Genomic DNA, 14,810 nt, shown 5'->3' with positions numbered 1-14,810 from the left:
CAGCGTGGCCTTTGGAGGGGTCCACTGTCAGCAGAAGATCTATCTGCAGCTCAAGCCTCAGGACTCTATTAGCCCTTGTTTGCTTCAGGCTCCTGAACTTCCCTCACATTTTTGTGAGATTTGCCCTGTGTATAAAAGGATTCTTGTGCCAGGTGTGGTGGGGGCATGCTTGCAATCTCAGCTGCTCAGGAGGCTGGGAGGCTGAGACAGGAGGATGGTGAGTTCAAAGCTAGCCTTAGCAACAGTGAGACACCAAGCTACTCAGTGAGACCCTGTCTCTAAATAAAATACAAAATAGGGCTGGGGATGTGGCTCAGTGGTTGAGTGCCCCTGAGTTCAATCCTCAGTACCTTCCCCTGCAAAAAAAAAAAAAAAAGATACTTGTTACATCTTCCTAGTTTTTCTAGGTACTTGGGATGGAGAGGATAGAATTTCAAGTTCATCCATTCGCTGTGTAACCAGAACTAAAAGGTCTCTGCCCAGAACTGTAAGTATGTAAAAACATCAGCAAGCCTGTAAACCCAGCTCCTGGGAGACTGAGGCAAGAGAATCACTCGAGCCCACAAGTTTGAGGCAAGTGTAGGCAACCTGCCTTAACCTGCCTCAAACAAACAAACAAACAAACAAAAATCAGTAAGCAATGAAAACTGAGATCAGAGATGAAGCCTTTCTTCAAAGTACCCTGAATAATGATAATGCAGCAAAATTCTGATTTTAACAAAAAGCGGACCTACATAAATCTATGAACTTTGATGACAAAAAAAGAAAAACAGAACCCATAACACAAGTTTGGAGGGGTTAAATGTTTATTAAACCAAGCTTTAAATCATACATCCACCTACCGTCTGTAAACAAATACAGTCCACGTGTAAGTAAATGGGCAGCAGATCAGAACCAGTGGGAAAACTCAAGTTCCCTTTGCACACTAGCACCTCCCCAGAACACCCTCCGCAGACCGACCCCACAGGGCTGTGCTGCAGGTAAGGGCGAGAGGAAAGAACCAGAGAGGGAGCTCCACTCCATCCCGAGGGTGGGGGTCAAGACAGGCATCTGTTCCACACCAGGCAGGGTGGACCACAGCAAGGCCACAGGGTAGTTTTTACATTCACAGATTGGCTGAAATAGTACAAATGAACTTTCCTCCTCTAGGTGTCTCCCTCCCTATCACCATCATTGGTAAGAAGTGTGAGTTAAAATAAAGGACGGACCACAGGTGGTTACAAAAATAGATGACTCGTAGAGTAATAAATATCTATAAGTAGCAGAGCATAAACTTATATAAAATTTACCTTTTCCCATAATGTGCAGATCATCATAAGTATGTTCAAGAGGTATGGTCAGCAGAATTCAGAGCGGTAAGAAGGGATTTTTTTTTTTCTTTTTGGTACCAGAGAGTGTACCCAGAGGCACTTAACCACTGAGCCACATCCCCAGCCCTTTTTATACATTTTATTTAGAGACAGGGTCTTGCTAAGTTGCTTAGGGCCTTGCTAAGTGCTGAGGCTGGCTTTGAACCCATGACTCTCCTGCCTTAGCCTCCCAAGCCGCAGGGATGATAGGCATGTGCCACAATGCCCAGCTCCAGTAAGAGGGGATTTGGAAAGAAAAAAACATTCAGGTTCAAAACCCAGAGGAGGCCGAATGCAGATGGGAAAACACAAAATCCGAAATCTTCCCAGCACATGATCCTACTTAGTAGACACCACAATTAGCTTACAGCCCTTTTTATATCTTAAAAAGTAACTCTTTGTTACCTATGTACAAACTTTAAAAAAGATTTATCAGGAGACCCCAAAATTGATTTAACAGCGGCATTAAAACTGCTGAAACCTGTAGCATTGTGTGCGCTTCCATGTACTTCTGTGTATGAGGCTGAAAAAGGCCCCAGAAGTGTTTTAGATAGCTTTTAGAATTCCCACGGAAATCAATTCTACAATCATTTCAGTTTTAGAAGAACAAAAGAAAGAAGGGAAAAATAACCCCTCAAACTAGGGTTGGGGTTGGGTGGGGTGGGGCAAAAAAAAAAAAAAATCTCACAAAGTAACTAAAAATTCATGAATATATAAATGACATTCATAGGTTCTTTTAATACTTATGGAATGCTATATAAGGTAACTGTGGAATGGTATTCTGAAACCAATCTCATTTTGAGGGGTACAGTCATTCCATTCTAATTCTAAAATTAAAAGCACTTATCCCATATAATGTGCGTTTCAGCGAGGCTGACAAGTAGACTTGGTTGTACTCGACAGTGTCACCTTAAAGCTCCATAAAAGATTCATGGCTGACCTGAACTGCAAAAGTTCAGAACTCACAATTCCACAGGTAGCTATTCATGCTCATGGCTTGCAGAGAGCAAAGGATCCACTAGAGCTGTCCTAAAGTCACCTCAGCCTACAACAGTGTTCCCTGGAAACTTTGGCTAGTTTCCTTTGCTAAAACATCTCCCTAAGCCTAACGTGTTTGGGACTCGCTGGGGTAAGCAAACAGCTTCCCCTGACACTAACATACATTCTACACCTTCAAGAGGGATGGACGTATGCAGCTTCCCCCCAGGTCTCCTAGAGTCCAGGATGCTTGCTTCCTGTGGAACACAATGTGTGACAGGCCAGGATGAAGTAAGTTTTTGAAAGTAGTGGTTCTCAAATTAGAGTGAGCATCAGAAACACACGGAAGGTGTACTGAAGCAGAGACAGCACTCAGGGGTCCAGGGCAGGGCCTGGGAAACTGGATTCCAAAGAGTGAAGCAGATACTACCCGACCGTGGACCACACCTAGTGTGGCAATCATCAAGACCCTGACCCCCACACATCTCAGTGTCAGGATGTCCTCCTGTGACCTCAGGAAAGGTTGCATGGGACACTTGTCACAACCAAGTAGCTGGAGGCCAGAAAAGCCTAGTAGTATCTTAAAAGGTCCCATATGTTGGCAGGTAGAGAGTGCCGCACTCCATTCCTGGCTCTGTTCCCACACACCCAGATGACCAGGTATAGCAACTGCATCTTACAAGAGGAATAATAGCAGCACCCTCTCAGAGGATCGGGGGGACTTAAGAAATGTTTGCAAAAAAGCACCACCTAGCCCAGAGTAGGTAGTGTCTGTTAATCAGAAGAACGTCAGTCACGGCAGGAAAATCCCGGTGAATTTTCTGTCTTCTCCCACTGCTGAAATCTTTACAAAAGCACATTCTGGCAGCTAATGAAGAGAAAGAAGGCTAAAAATTCAGAAAACTGCAGCAAGAGGGGAAGTATATAAGTGGATTATCTAATTGAAAGTATCTAATTGTAAAAAAAAAAAAAAACCACCAACCCACAATCAAAGTAAGTTAATTATGCTGGTTTGAGATAGTGTTTAAATGTTAAATACGGTGATCTTTGAACACATTCCCTTCCTCATCCTACCAACCATTTTAATGCTGGTTAAATTTATCATCAAAAGAAGGAGGAAAAAAAATAATTCATCCACTCAAATACATATGAATTACACCTAAAAAATTTAGCTGAGATAGTTCCAATCTTATAGAGTACCACAGTGGGGAAATTTCAAATGTGATCTTTAAAAAGGATGTATAATATTGATTAGTAGAAACACCCACACAATGAGAAATGAACACACATGTCCACATGTGTGTTTAGTTGTTGCCCTGTACAGTTGAGCCAACGAACTGCCTCTCGGAATTCAAAAACGAACCTGTAACAATTCATACATGTCCGTGTTGGGAGCACGATTGGGCAAATCTCTTGTTGCCAAGTGTTGGTTTCCACATGAACCCAAAAGACTGATGGGAGAGGCAGGACTCTCCCCAGCCCGTTATGTGATTCCCGTTAGATGTGCTCTGGATGGCTCTGGAGACAGGACAGCATCTCTGAGACAGGTCGGCCTTCGTAGCAGATCTGATACACGGCAGTAAACAATGGAAACCTGAGCAAAAGGAAATGTGGAAAGGCAAGCTTAGGCCATCTGGTTTACCTCCTAGAACAAATTTGTTTTTCTGTCCTGCTTACTAGCCTGCAGATCGATATGCCATTCTGGAAAACACAGTGTTCACTTTCCACATTGCTTTATTCTTTGGTCTCAAGAATGCAGAGCCCCTGAACTGCAGCTACAAGATCTCAGGACCATGAGACTGTTCTCTGCCTAACAAGCTGGGCTGTACTGTTGATAAGCAACTCACGTGGTTTTCCTGCTGGGGTAAATGGTGGTCATTTACAGAAAAGAGTTGTAGCTCAGGATCTTGGCCCACATCTGGAGTGAGTCCAAGTTCCTGTCATTATTTTAAAAGATTGGAGAATAAATTTTAAATTGCAAGGAGATATTGTTCTCCCTTCTCCCCAAAGGATCATCCCAAGATGACAATGAGGCTGCCCACACATCACCATAAATAAATCAGGCCTGGAACACTCCTGCAAGAATCCAAGTGAGGACCCACAATTAGCAAAGCCCTGATCTCATGCTAGAAGCTTGATTTATTTTGCTGTTCCCTCCAAGATGTGAACACATAAAAGTGAAAGTGTGAAATGGTTGAGGGCATAAAGGAGCAACCTAATAATCCTGTGGAAAAACTGGTTCTATTTACTTAAGAAAAGGTAACATCATCTCAGGGTGTGCATGCGCATGCGTGCGCACACACACTCTCAGCCTCAAGTGAGCTTAACAGAATCAATAGAGTTTTAAAGGCCATTCTGAAAATTACCTGGCTAGAATCCTATAATGACAATATTTAAATTAAGAAGAGCAAACAGTACTGGGGCATCACAGGTCCTTATGAGAGTCATTACTGTAGGTTTTGGAAGGTATGGAAGCCTACGCTATTTTTTGGAGTCAGGTAAACTTTGTCATATCTGACTCTGCAGCCTATGGACGCTGGGCAAGTTTCACAAACCCTGACTCTGTTTGCTCATCTGTAAGATGGAGCTGGAGACATAGGCCTATTGTAAGAATCAGGTGAGTTACCTGATGAATAAAGTGTTGTAGTTGGCATCATAATTACAGGGAAGCACAGTAACTCAGCAAGATAAAGGGCTGTATGGCCAGTGGGGCCAGGCAGTGGTCCTGGGGAGGCTGGGCAGCTTATGTGCTACAGGACTTCCTCCCTTAGTCAGGTGGCCAATCAGCTGACCCTAGCCCAACCTTAACACAGGTCTGGCTGGAAGGGGAGGGGAGGATGGAAGCAGGCAGCCAGTCACAAGACAAGGACACTGCAAGGCTGCGCATGCACCTTCACATGGGTCCTTTCTGGTGGCACAATGCTGGGACAACTTGTCCTTCCCTCTTTTCTGAATTCTTTTATATTTTATTCATATGACTGTATCTATCTTTATCTATATCCCATGATTATATTGATCTATATCTATATATATATATATAGATTTTGTTTTTCTTTTGTACTGGGAATTGAACCCAGTACAAATGGCTTAACCACTGAGCAATCTCCAGCCCTTTTTTATATTTTAGTTAGAGACAGGGTCTTATTGAGTTGCTTAGGGCCTCCCTAAGTTGCTGAGACTGGCTTTGAACTCACAATCCTCTGGCCTCAGCTTCCTGAGTTGCTGGGATTTCAGGCGTGCACCACTACCACCAGCTATCTTTTTTATTTTTTAAAACAAGTAATCATTGTTGAAAAATTTAAAACTTATGGCAGGCAGTTCTTTCTGATCACTCTGTGGGATAAACCAGAATCTAAACCTTCCTATTCTGTCCTACGCCTTATAGAATTGGGGTCTCGTGGAAGTTGAGTTGTTTTTGTGCAAACACTTATTTTGGGGGCAGGTAGGTGTTTCCTGCCCCCATACAAAGGACTGAACTAATCCAATACAGTCCTGGGTTCACTTATCAAATGGGCTCATCTGCCAGGGGCTGGCTGTCATGAGAGCTAGTGTCACAGACTATGGGAGACTTACTTATCCATGAGTCCCTTCTGTTTGAGGATGCGGTACACTTCAGCAGAAGTCTGAGGTCCTTGGAGCTTCTGCCCATTCAGCATCTCCTTCTCCAATTCTTCAATGGTCTTAAAAGCAAAGGATTAAAAAAAAAAAAAAAAAAAAAAACTATGGCAAAGACTAGAGAGCAAATGATTTCAAGAGGAAAGTGGGGAGGAGAGCTGTCATCCCCTGCTGCAAGCCCAGAGAGACTCTCTTGGCCACAGGTGTCAGGTGACAGCAGCCAGGGCACACAGAATGCAGCAGGTGCTGTCACTGCTTTCTGCAGGGTGGTGCGGGGGACCAGTGGGAGTGGGAGGGCATGGAGGGGCTACCTTCCCGGTTCTGGCGAATGCCTCTGCCACCCTGCGATTCCGCCCTCCGTAGCAGGTAGTTATGAGGTCGGCCACCCCGCAGCTCTCCAGGAAGGTGGCTGTGGACACCTGGCCCTTGCAGAAGATCCTGGCGAAAGCGATCATTTCCATGAGGCCGAGGCGGATGACGGCGGCTTTGGTGTTGTCTCCACAGCGGAGGCCATCGCAGAACCCAGCTCCCACGGCCACAATGTTCTGCAAAGGACACAACAAAGCCAGGCTGCTGTTAGAGCATCCCTATGGATGAGGCTGCAGAGGGGGACAATGGAGACACTGGATCCACCTCAAAATGCTCAGCCCTGCTTCTTCTGCACAAAGGGTGAGGGGAGGGTGAAGGAGGAACAGCAGCTTCTATATCCCACTTACAGGACAAGGAGCCCACAGGTGGGGACAAAGCAGCAGTGCAGTAGTATCCATCAAGACAGAAATCAGAATGGCTGAGAGCAGTCTGTGCTTAAAGTCTGTTTGACAAACTACTTGGCCTTTTGAGTTATTTTTATTAATGCTTTGTTCAATTATCAATCACAGAGAAAGTGTACAAATCCTATGTGTATAATTTGGTGAATTTTCACAAACTGAAAAACCATGTAGCCAGACCCTGATCCAGAATCAGTGCAACCTGGGCCATAGGAGAGCCCTCTGCCAGCTCTCCTCCAAAGGTGACCACTCTCACCTCTCACAGCATTGACTCCTGTTACCTGTCTTTAACTATTCTATGAGCTGGGTATAGTGGTGAACACCTGTAACTTCAGTGGCTGGGGAGGCTGAGGCAGGAGGAGCCCAAGTTCAGAGCCAGCCTCAGCAACTTAGCAAGGCCCTAAGCAACTTAGCCAGACCCGGTCTCAAAATGTTTAAAAAAGGGCTGGGATGTGGCTCAGTGGTTAAGCACCCCTGGTACCAATAAATAAATAAATAAATAAATTAATTAATTAATTAAAAACTATTCTATGAATGGAATCATATAGAATCCAATCTTGTACATCTGGATTCATTGTCTCAATTCCACATCACGGTTAAACATATCATACTTATTTTAATTGTTGCGTCACATTCCATTGTTTGAGAGTACTGTAATTTATTCTTTCTTCTGTCAGTGGGCACTGGAGTAGGTTGCAGCTTGGGGCCATTACAAGTATTGCCACTAGGGACACACACTGTGGTATGCATCCTTTGGTGGCTACACACAGGCAATTCTCTTGGTATGGCATGGAAATTGACCAGGTCCACATAAGTGCAGCTGGAGTTTTGGTGTTGTGTTTCATTTAATAATCTCTAAACAAATACTCATGTAAAATTCATTCTCTGCATGCCTGACAGACACAAGACAAATCAGACACGAGCCCTCCTCTTCCAAAGTTGATAATCTGGTTTGGGGGTTGGCAACCTAAAAGCCAACTGCTAGTTTTTTGTTTTTGTTTTAAGTTTAAAAAAATTTTTCTTTTTTAGTTGTAGATGGACATAATACAGTCACCCCTCCTCATCCACACACTGCCTGTGGTTGTTTGTGCTGCCAGAGCACATGCAAAGTCATGACAGAGCCCCAGAGTCCAAGGTTCAAAACGCTTAGACATCTTCTATCTGGCCCTTATGGAAAATGTTTGCCAACCCTTGACAACACAGGAAAAATACCGCATGTGCAAAGTATCGCTCCCTGGCTCCCGGCCCCGTCCACTTTCCTACTTCCTTTTTCCTTGCCAGGAAAAGACAAGCATTTTTGACTCTATCTAACTGCACTCGTGTTTCTCAGTAATTCCTTATGATTATTTAGATATTTTTGCCTTAGAAGATCTTAAAATATAAGGCAAGCTGGGCGTTCAGTGGTGCAGTCGGCAATCACTGCTAAAGCAAGAGAACTGTAAGTTTGAGGTCAGCCGCAGCAATTTATCGAGAGACCCTATCTCAAAATGAAAAGGGTTGGGGATGTAGCTCAGTACGATCACACAGTACTGCACACAAAACAAATCAACCGAAAACAAAAACTACGAAGTAAGTTGGTAACTAAAGGGAAATAAATAAAAATGTGTCCTTTTTTTTCCTTCAAAGAACCTATATTTTATTAACAAAAGAATACTTTTTTTTTTTTTTAATTTGGGGATTGAAGCCGGGGGCGGGGGGGGTGCTTTACTCCTGAACTACATCCCTGGCCCTTTTTATTTTAGGATAGGGTCTTGCTAAAAGTTCCTTGGGACCTCACTAAGTTGCTGAGGCTGGCCTCCAGCTTGCAATGCTTTTGCCTCAGCCTCTGAAATTACTGGGATTACAGGTATGTGCCACTGGGCCGGGTAAAAATAACATTTTCTTAAAACACGTGACCCATCGGTTCTGAGTGATGAGGTGAAAAATGGGGAGAACTGAAGCATTTGTAGCCTTACCCCGGGGCTGCAGGCAGTGGGAGAACACTGGAGCAATGAGGTGACAAAAGGACAGGCAGGGGCACTCACAGCAGAAGCTCCAAGGCAGTGTGGATAGGCAGGCCCAATGGCTTTATTAAAGTTATCAAGGCAATGGGCTGAGGCTTAGGATAGGGGTAGTTAGCCTAATGGTTAGACCACAGAAACTATGCTTCCTGCACCATATCCCAATCACTAGAACCCATTCTGTCACGGATACCTGACAAACCCACCCTAGGAAACATCGATGGGCTGAATGGAAGGTAGGAGAGACTTCATTTAACCCAGGGCTCCTGCAGACAGGAGGGCAGGGGAATTATTAATGGAGTGCCCACAGCGAGCTGCACTGGGCCCTTTGCCTGCAGTCTCATCTTAACTTCCCTGATGACTCTGAAGTGTGTACCTATCCTCCCATTTCCTGTCTGGCACAACCCAGGCTCAGAGAGGCTCCCTAGCTTGCCAAGAATACCTCCCTGGCAAGAGAAGGAGTCAGAGCACGCTCCAGGGACCTGGTCGACTCTGTCCCCTCTGCCTCACTGCTTTCACAGCGTGGGACACTCCCTCCTACCAGGGTCAGAGAGACCTTCCTCCCCCTCTGCACTTCCGAGTCTAGGGGGAGTTGCCCCCACACCCTGCTCAGGAGAAAAGACTTACCAGGAAAATCAGAAAGAATGGCAACTGCTAACCTTACTGACTTTTTAGAGATTCCCATATTATTAACCCCTCTAAATCTAACAGTCCTGCAAGACAGGTCCTATTATCATGTGAAAGGAACAGAGAGGCCACCTAGGAGTTCAGGTAAGAACTTTCTAACAGGAAGAGCTGGCCCACTCAACTGAAAAGACTTGGCAGGAGTCTCCGTCACTGGGAGAGCTCTTTCCAAGCAGCACTGTATGGGCAGACCCTGTGCCCAACCAGCCCAACTGCACTAGGAGAACAAGCAGATGAGGGGACCTGGGGGCCTGCAGCCCCTCTGTGACCCCTTCACCACAGGGCACATGGGTCTGGACCATCTAGAAGATTCCACTAGATAACTAACCTTCCCATCAAGGGAAGCAGGGGACCTGGGTTCCCACCCACTTTAATTACTTTACGAGACCTCTTGAAATCTTTGCCCTCTTCCTCCACCACTTATCACAAGAAAAATAAACACACTGAACCAGTGAGAGCGTGTGTTTGAATAGCATGGGAGCAGATGTCCTCGGAGATCGCTCAGCTGTGAAAGTTATCATTACCCACTGTGCATTTAAATCTGATTTAAACTATCGGCAGCTAAAAATACCAGGACTTTCAGAAGACAGACGTGCTTAAGCCCATTTCCTGGTTTATGGCAGAACTCAGGCAATCGTTCACCTTGAAGTGCAGTTTTTGCAATTCTGAATTGGGGTAGGTTGGACAGGCCCTGGGCCCTCTTCCATGGCCATCGTCCCACAAAAAGAATGGAAAACCGGAGAGCTGGTCAGATGCCTGCAGCTTTGCAGACACTCTCCCACCTAGGAAGAATCACCCCATGGAAAGCTGGATCAGTATCCACTATTTTCTATAAGTCCAACAATCCATCTGATTCTTCCTGAGGCTAGCTCCTGAAGCACGGACCCCACCGGCAGAGTGTGGGCTTACTAAACAGCAAGCTGCTTGCAGGTTGGGCCCTGTATAAGGCAGCCAGGCCAAGGTGTCAAGGAAGGCCAAGGTCAGCCAGGGCCCCATGCTTAGCCAGGGCCAAGGCAAGCACCCTGAGATGAAGCTGCCTTAGCTAGAGCAGCAGTGTCCAAAACAAGTTTCAGCAATGACATCATGTTTTATATCTGCTCTACCCAAAAAGTCACCTCTAGCCACATGGGGCCACTGAGCCTTTGCCATGTGGCTACTGTGACACAAACTGAATTTTTAAGTTTGAAAACTTTTAAGTGGAGGAATGAGGACAGTGAGCCGCTGTTGGAGTCCTGAGCACAGTGCACCCCCACAAGAAGGAAGGCCAGAGATACAGTTGCAACTCACAGAGGACTTGTGCCCAGGCTAAGGTGGCTGGAGAAGTTCCAGGGCACCTCATCAGCTGCAGCTCCTGGGCTGAGTAGAGATCACCTCCCAGAGAAGGAACGCTATGGGGTTGGCTATCAACATCAGGCCTGCCATGCTCGGTGTGACACGGACTGATGTGGATGAGACCTATGTTTGGGAGACATGGGCCGTGGCATCGCCTCAGATCCTGTGGTGCTCGTATGCACACTCTGATGTGAACAGCTCTGTAATGCGGACAGGAAGTTCAAATCCCTGCCAAGCACCTGCACCTGGAGCTCCATCAAGCTGTCTTGCCACTGTACCCTGAGAATTCAGAGGAGTTGTAGCTGATGACAACCCAGGTCACGCAGAATGGCTTCACCTGTAACGTGGTGCTGGACCACCCCACAGCGCCAAAGCAGAAGTTCTACCGCTGCCTGTTTCTGGCCTTTACCCATTCTGCCCGAGGAGCTGAATGGAGATGGAGGCCAGAGGAGGATGGAGGTGAGGCCAGGAGTCCAGGGTCACTAATGAGAAGGTCCCATACAGGACTGCCAGGCAGGGGGTGGTGAAAAGGAGTCCAGAGTAGGTGCTAGACAGGGAACTCTTCGGCAAGGATGGCACACCTGACAGCATGTCAGCCACCAGCAAAAGCCCTGCTGCAAGGCAGTACCCGGGCCAGAGGGACCACTGACCACACAGCTGTGACCCCTGTCATCCAGCAGGAACTCGTCTCTGGGTAGTTTTCTATACTGAATGCTTACTTCCTCAGCTGACAAAATAATATTTTAGAAAAGTTCTAAAACTTTTTTTTTTTTTTTTTTTTTTTTGTGCAGTGCTAGGGATCAAACCCAGGGCCTTGCTAGGTAAACGCTCCACCACTATTTACCACTAGGCAAGTGCATCTTAATCATTTGTTAAAATTTTATTTTGCAACAGGGTCTTGCTAAGTTCCCCAGGTTGGTCTCCAGCCTCAGTTTCCTCAGTTAGCTGGGAATATAGGTATGTATCCATATGCCTTGCCAAAAGCACTTTCTTCACCAAAAAAATAAAAAATAAATAAATAAATAAAGCTATGACAGCATCTTCATTTGTTCTAAAAGCAATAAATAAATTGCTTTCTGTGGAAAAAATTATTACTTAATTTGAATATAAACCTAAATCTCCACATCCGGCTAGCAGCCATCCTTTTGAATTGTGCAGACTTTGCTCATTCACACAAAGGCCTGGCTGGGTCTAGACGGGCCCTGACTGGAGACCAGGCACAAGGCCGAGCACTGTGCGTCACGGCCAGTGCCCTGGAGCAACCTCCATGCCCCACAGTCAGAACCACAGAAGAGCCTCACGGAGGAACCCACGAATCCATGGCACAGTTGGCTGGCTTATCCCAATCTATTCTCTTCTTCCAGAGTAACAGAGTCACCCTTTTAGAACATGAGGACAAAGACCATACGCCAGGGAGGCTGAAAGAGCCTGGGTCCCTTAGGATTCTATGGAGAGAGCTGGTCATGTGAATTCTAGATGTTTATATTAAGAAAGAAAGAAAACCTTCTACCTTGCTCAGCCACTATTATTTTGCATCTCTTTTATAAGTTTCATCTGCGTCCTGATAAAGCGGCTACACACTTATGAGTTTTGTACTTCTCTGTATTAGTACTTCTTAAAATTTACAGCCCACAAAAAGAAGACAGACATAGAAGAATAAATACTGTATGACTCCACTTATAAAAATTCTAGAAAATGTAAAACTATAGTGTATAAAAGCAGATTAATGGTGCCTGGCGGGAAGTGTGGCAGTGGGGACTACACATGGTATTGTCTGGGGTGAATGGAAATGCTCTGTTGTGTACAAATCGACCATAAAAATAGTCAGGAGAGGCCATGGTTTGGGACTGATCTCCTGCACTAGGTCCCCAAAGACCAGAGCAAACCAAAATAGAGTCACTCATGCTAAATGCCACTTCATCAAACTGAAACAAAAATGTTTCCCCATTGAAAACAGGAGATTTCTCGGCTTTAACTTTTTTTTTTTTTTTGGGGGGGGGGGTAACCAGGGATTGAACCCAGAGGCATTTAACCATTGATCCACATCCCCAGCCCTTTTTCAATTTTTTTTTTTTTTTTTGAGACAGGATCTCGCTAAGTTGCTTAGAGCCTCACTAAGTTGCTGAGGCTGGCTTTGAACCTGTGATTCTCCTGCCTCAGCTTCCCAAGCCATTGGGATTACAGGCATGTGCCATCATACCTGGCCTCTGCTTTGACTCTTAAAAACAAGAAACCTGAAGTCACCTGATGTTAACCAATCAGGTTTCTCCCTGTTGATCTGTTTATTTGTTTTGACCTATAAAACCCACTGGCCTGCCCCTGGAAGCTCTCATGGTATTTTGTAGAATGCAGGCTGCCCATATTCATGAATCACAAAAAAAAAATCCAGTTAGACTTATAACTAAATTTGTTGTCATTTTGTCTTTTGATAATATTCACTGTCAAAACAGATGCCATTTATATAAATTTTTTTTTTTTTTTTTTTTAAAGAATATGTTCAAGGGCTGGGGTTGTGGCTCAGCGGTAGAGCACTCGCCTCTCATGTGTGAGACCCTGGATTCTATCCTCAGCACCACATAAAAATAAATAAACAAAATAAAGATATTGTGCCCCTTTGAACTTTCTTTTCATTTTATCCACATAAGGAGTGCTTTTAACGTTTCTATTTTTGTTTTTCAGTAAGTTCAATGACCTCATGGTTTTGTGTGCAAAAATGATTATGTATTGCCGGGTGCATTGGTACACATATGTAATTCCAGCTACTCAGAAGACTGAAGCAGGGGGATTTCAACTTTCTTCTCTCTACCTATCTGTTGTACCAGACAGAATGAATATGACTACTTTCATCATCAGGAAAACCCAAGAGAACTCCTATTTGCACAATAAGAGCAACACATGGTCGTCATTTTGCTTTGGCACGTTCTGATGGAGGAGGGCTTCATTTTATTTACAGTTCTTAGATACGAATCAGAAAAGTCAAGTTGTATATAGTAACCAGAGAACACAGGACTACGGTTCTCGAAACCTATGTTGACTCCAACTGTACCAATATTTGCCACTCTCCAGTCATTCACTCCTTTGGTCTTGATCTCCTTATCTGTATGATACAATGGCTAGACGCAATAACTGCCAGAGGATCTATTTTTCATTTAAAAAAAAATACCAACTTTAATGCAGGACCATAGGAATGAGGGTAGCTAATCTCCTTTCAAAGAGTACCCGAGGGGGAACACCAGTAAGTGGCCCTCAAGCTCTGTCTGCCTCCACCCCATCAATCACCTTCTGTCATGGTAACAAGAACAAATCCCTTTACAGGCTTCCTGCCAGGAAAAATGAAAAGTCATTCTAAGTTCACACACAAGGCCAGCAAGGGCTCCCATTAGCAGAAGCTTTTCCAGAACCCTCAATCTAGAATCTTTTCATCCAGCACTCTTTGTACTGATTAGGATTTCACAGCTTCTCCATTGACCACCAAAAACATCCAGTCACTCAAAAACAGCTCTGGAACTCTGGCCAGTGCTGAGTAATTAGGCATTCATGATGCCCCCTGCTGCTGTCAAGTGGTCATTAGCTTAATGGGGGACTATTAAAAACACATAAAAATCCCAAGCAACAAAAATAAACAAAGCATCTGAAGCCAGCATCTTAAATGCCGTAACAGGGCCTGCACATAATGGGAAGAATACCCACACATTCATTTAGAAATATGGACGCATTTAGAAATGTGTAAGTGTGCTGCCTGGGAGCCCAAGTCTGCAATTGGTTTTAATTTTTTAAATGCTCATTGTATATCCTGACGATGCAGACACACACAATATTCATTCTAGAAAGAAAGAGAAGCAAGCTGGGCATGGTAATGCACACCTCTAATCCCAGCGATCAGGGAGGCTGAAGCAGGAGAATGGAAAGTTTGAGGCCAGCCTCAGCAACCTGGGGAGACCCATGTGTCCAAAAAATAAAAAAGAAAGAAAAAAATCCTGTAAGGATTGGTGATGTAGCTCAGTGGTAGAGTGACCCCTGGGTTCAATTACCAGTACTGCAAGAAAAAGAAAAAGTGAACCAAATAGGGTATTCATACTGAGAAC

The 14,810-nt window shown here is 44.8% G+C and overlaps 1 protein-coding gene across 1 annotated transcript in view; it reads right to left on the bottom strand.

The window, feature by feature from the left end:
- Positions 1-1,190: 1,190 nt before the first annotated feature.
- Gpd1l (glycerol-3-phosphate dehydrogenase 1 like) overlaps positions 1,191-14,810 on the bottom strand; it is a 53,126-nt gene continuing 39,506 nt past the window's right edge. Inside the window, exons 6-8 of the mRNA XM_076843158.1 lie at positions 6,254-6,487; positions 5,901-6,007; positions 1,191-3,921 (exon numbers count right to left, since the gene is read on the bottom strand). Of these exons, the coding sequence (XP_076699273.1) occupies positions 3,825-3,921; positions 5,901-6,007; positions 6,254-6,487 (438 nt within the window). The 3' untranslated portion in view covers positions 1,191-3,824. The remainder of the gene's footprint in view (positions 3,922-5,900; positions 6,008-6,253; positions 6,488-14,810) is intronic.

Source organism: Callospermophilus lateralis, chromosome 1, assembly GCF_048772815.1.
Source record: "Callospermophilus lateralis isolate mCalLat2 chromosome 1, mCalLat2.hap1, whole genome shotgun sequence".
NCBI lineage: Eukaryota > Metazoa > Chordata > Mammalia > Rodentia > Sciuridae > Callospermophilus > Callospermophilus lateralis.
This window is presented reverse-complemented; position numbering and strand designations above follow the sequence as displayed.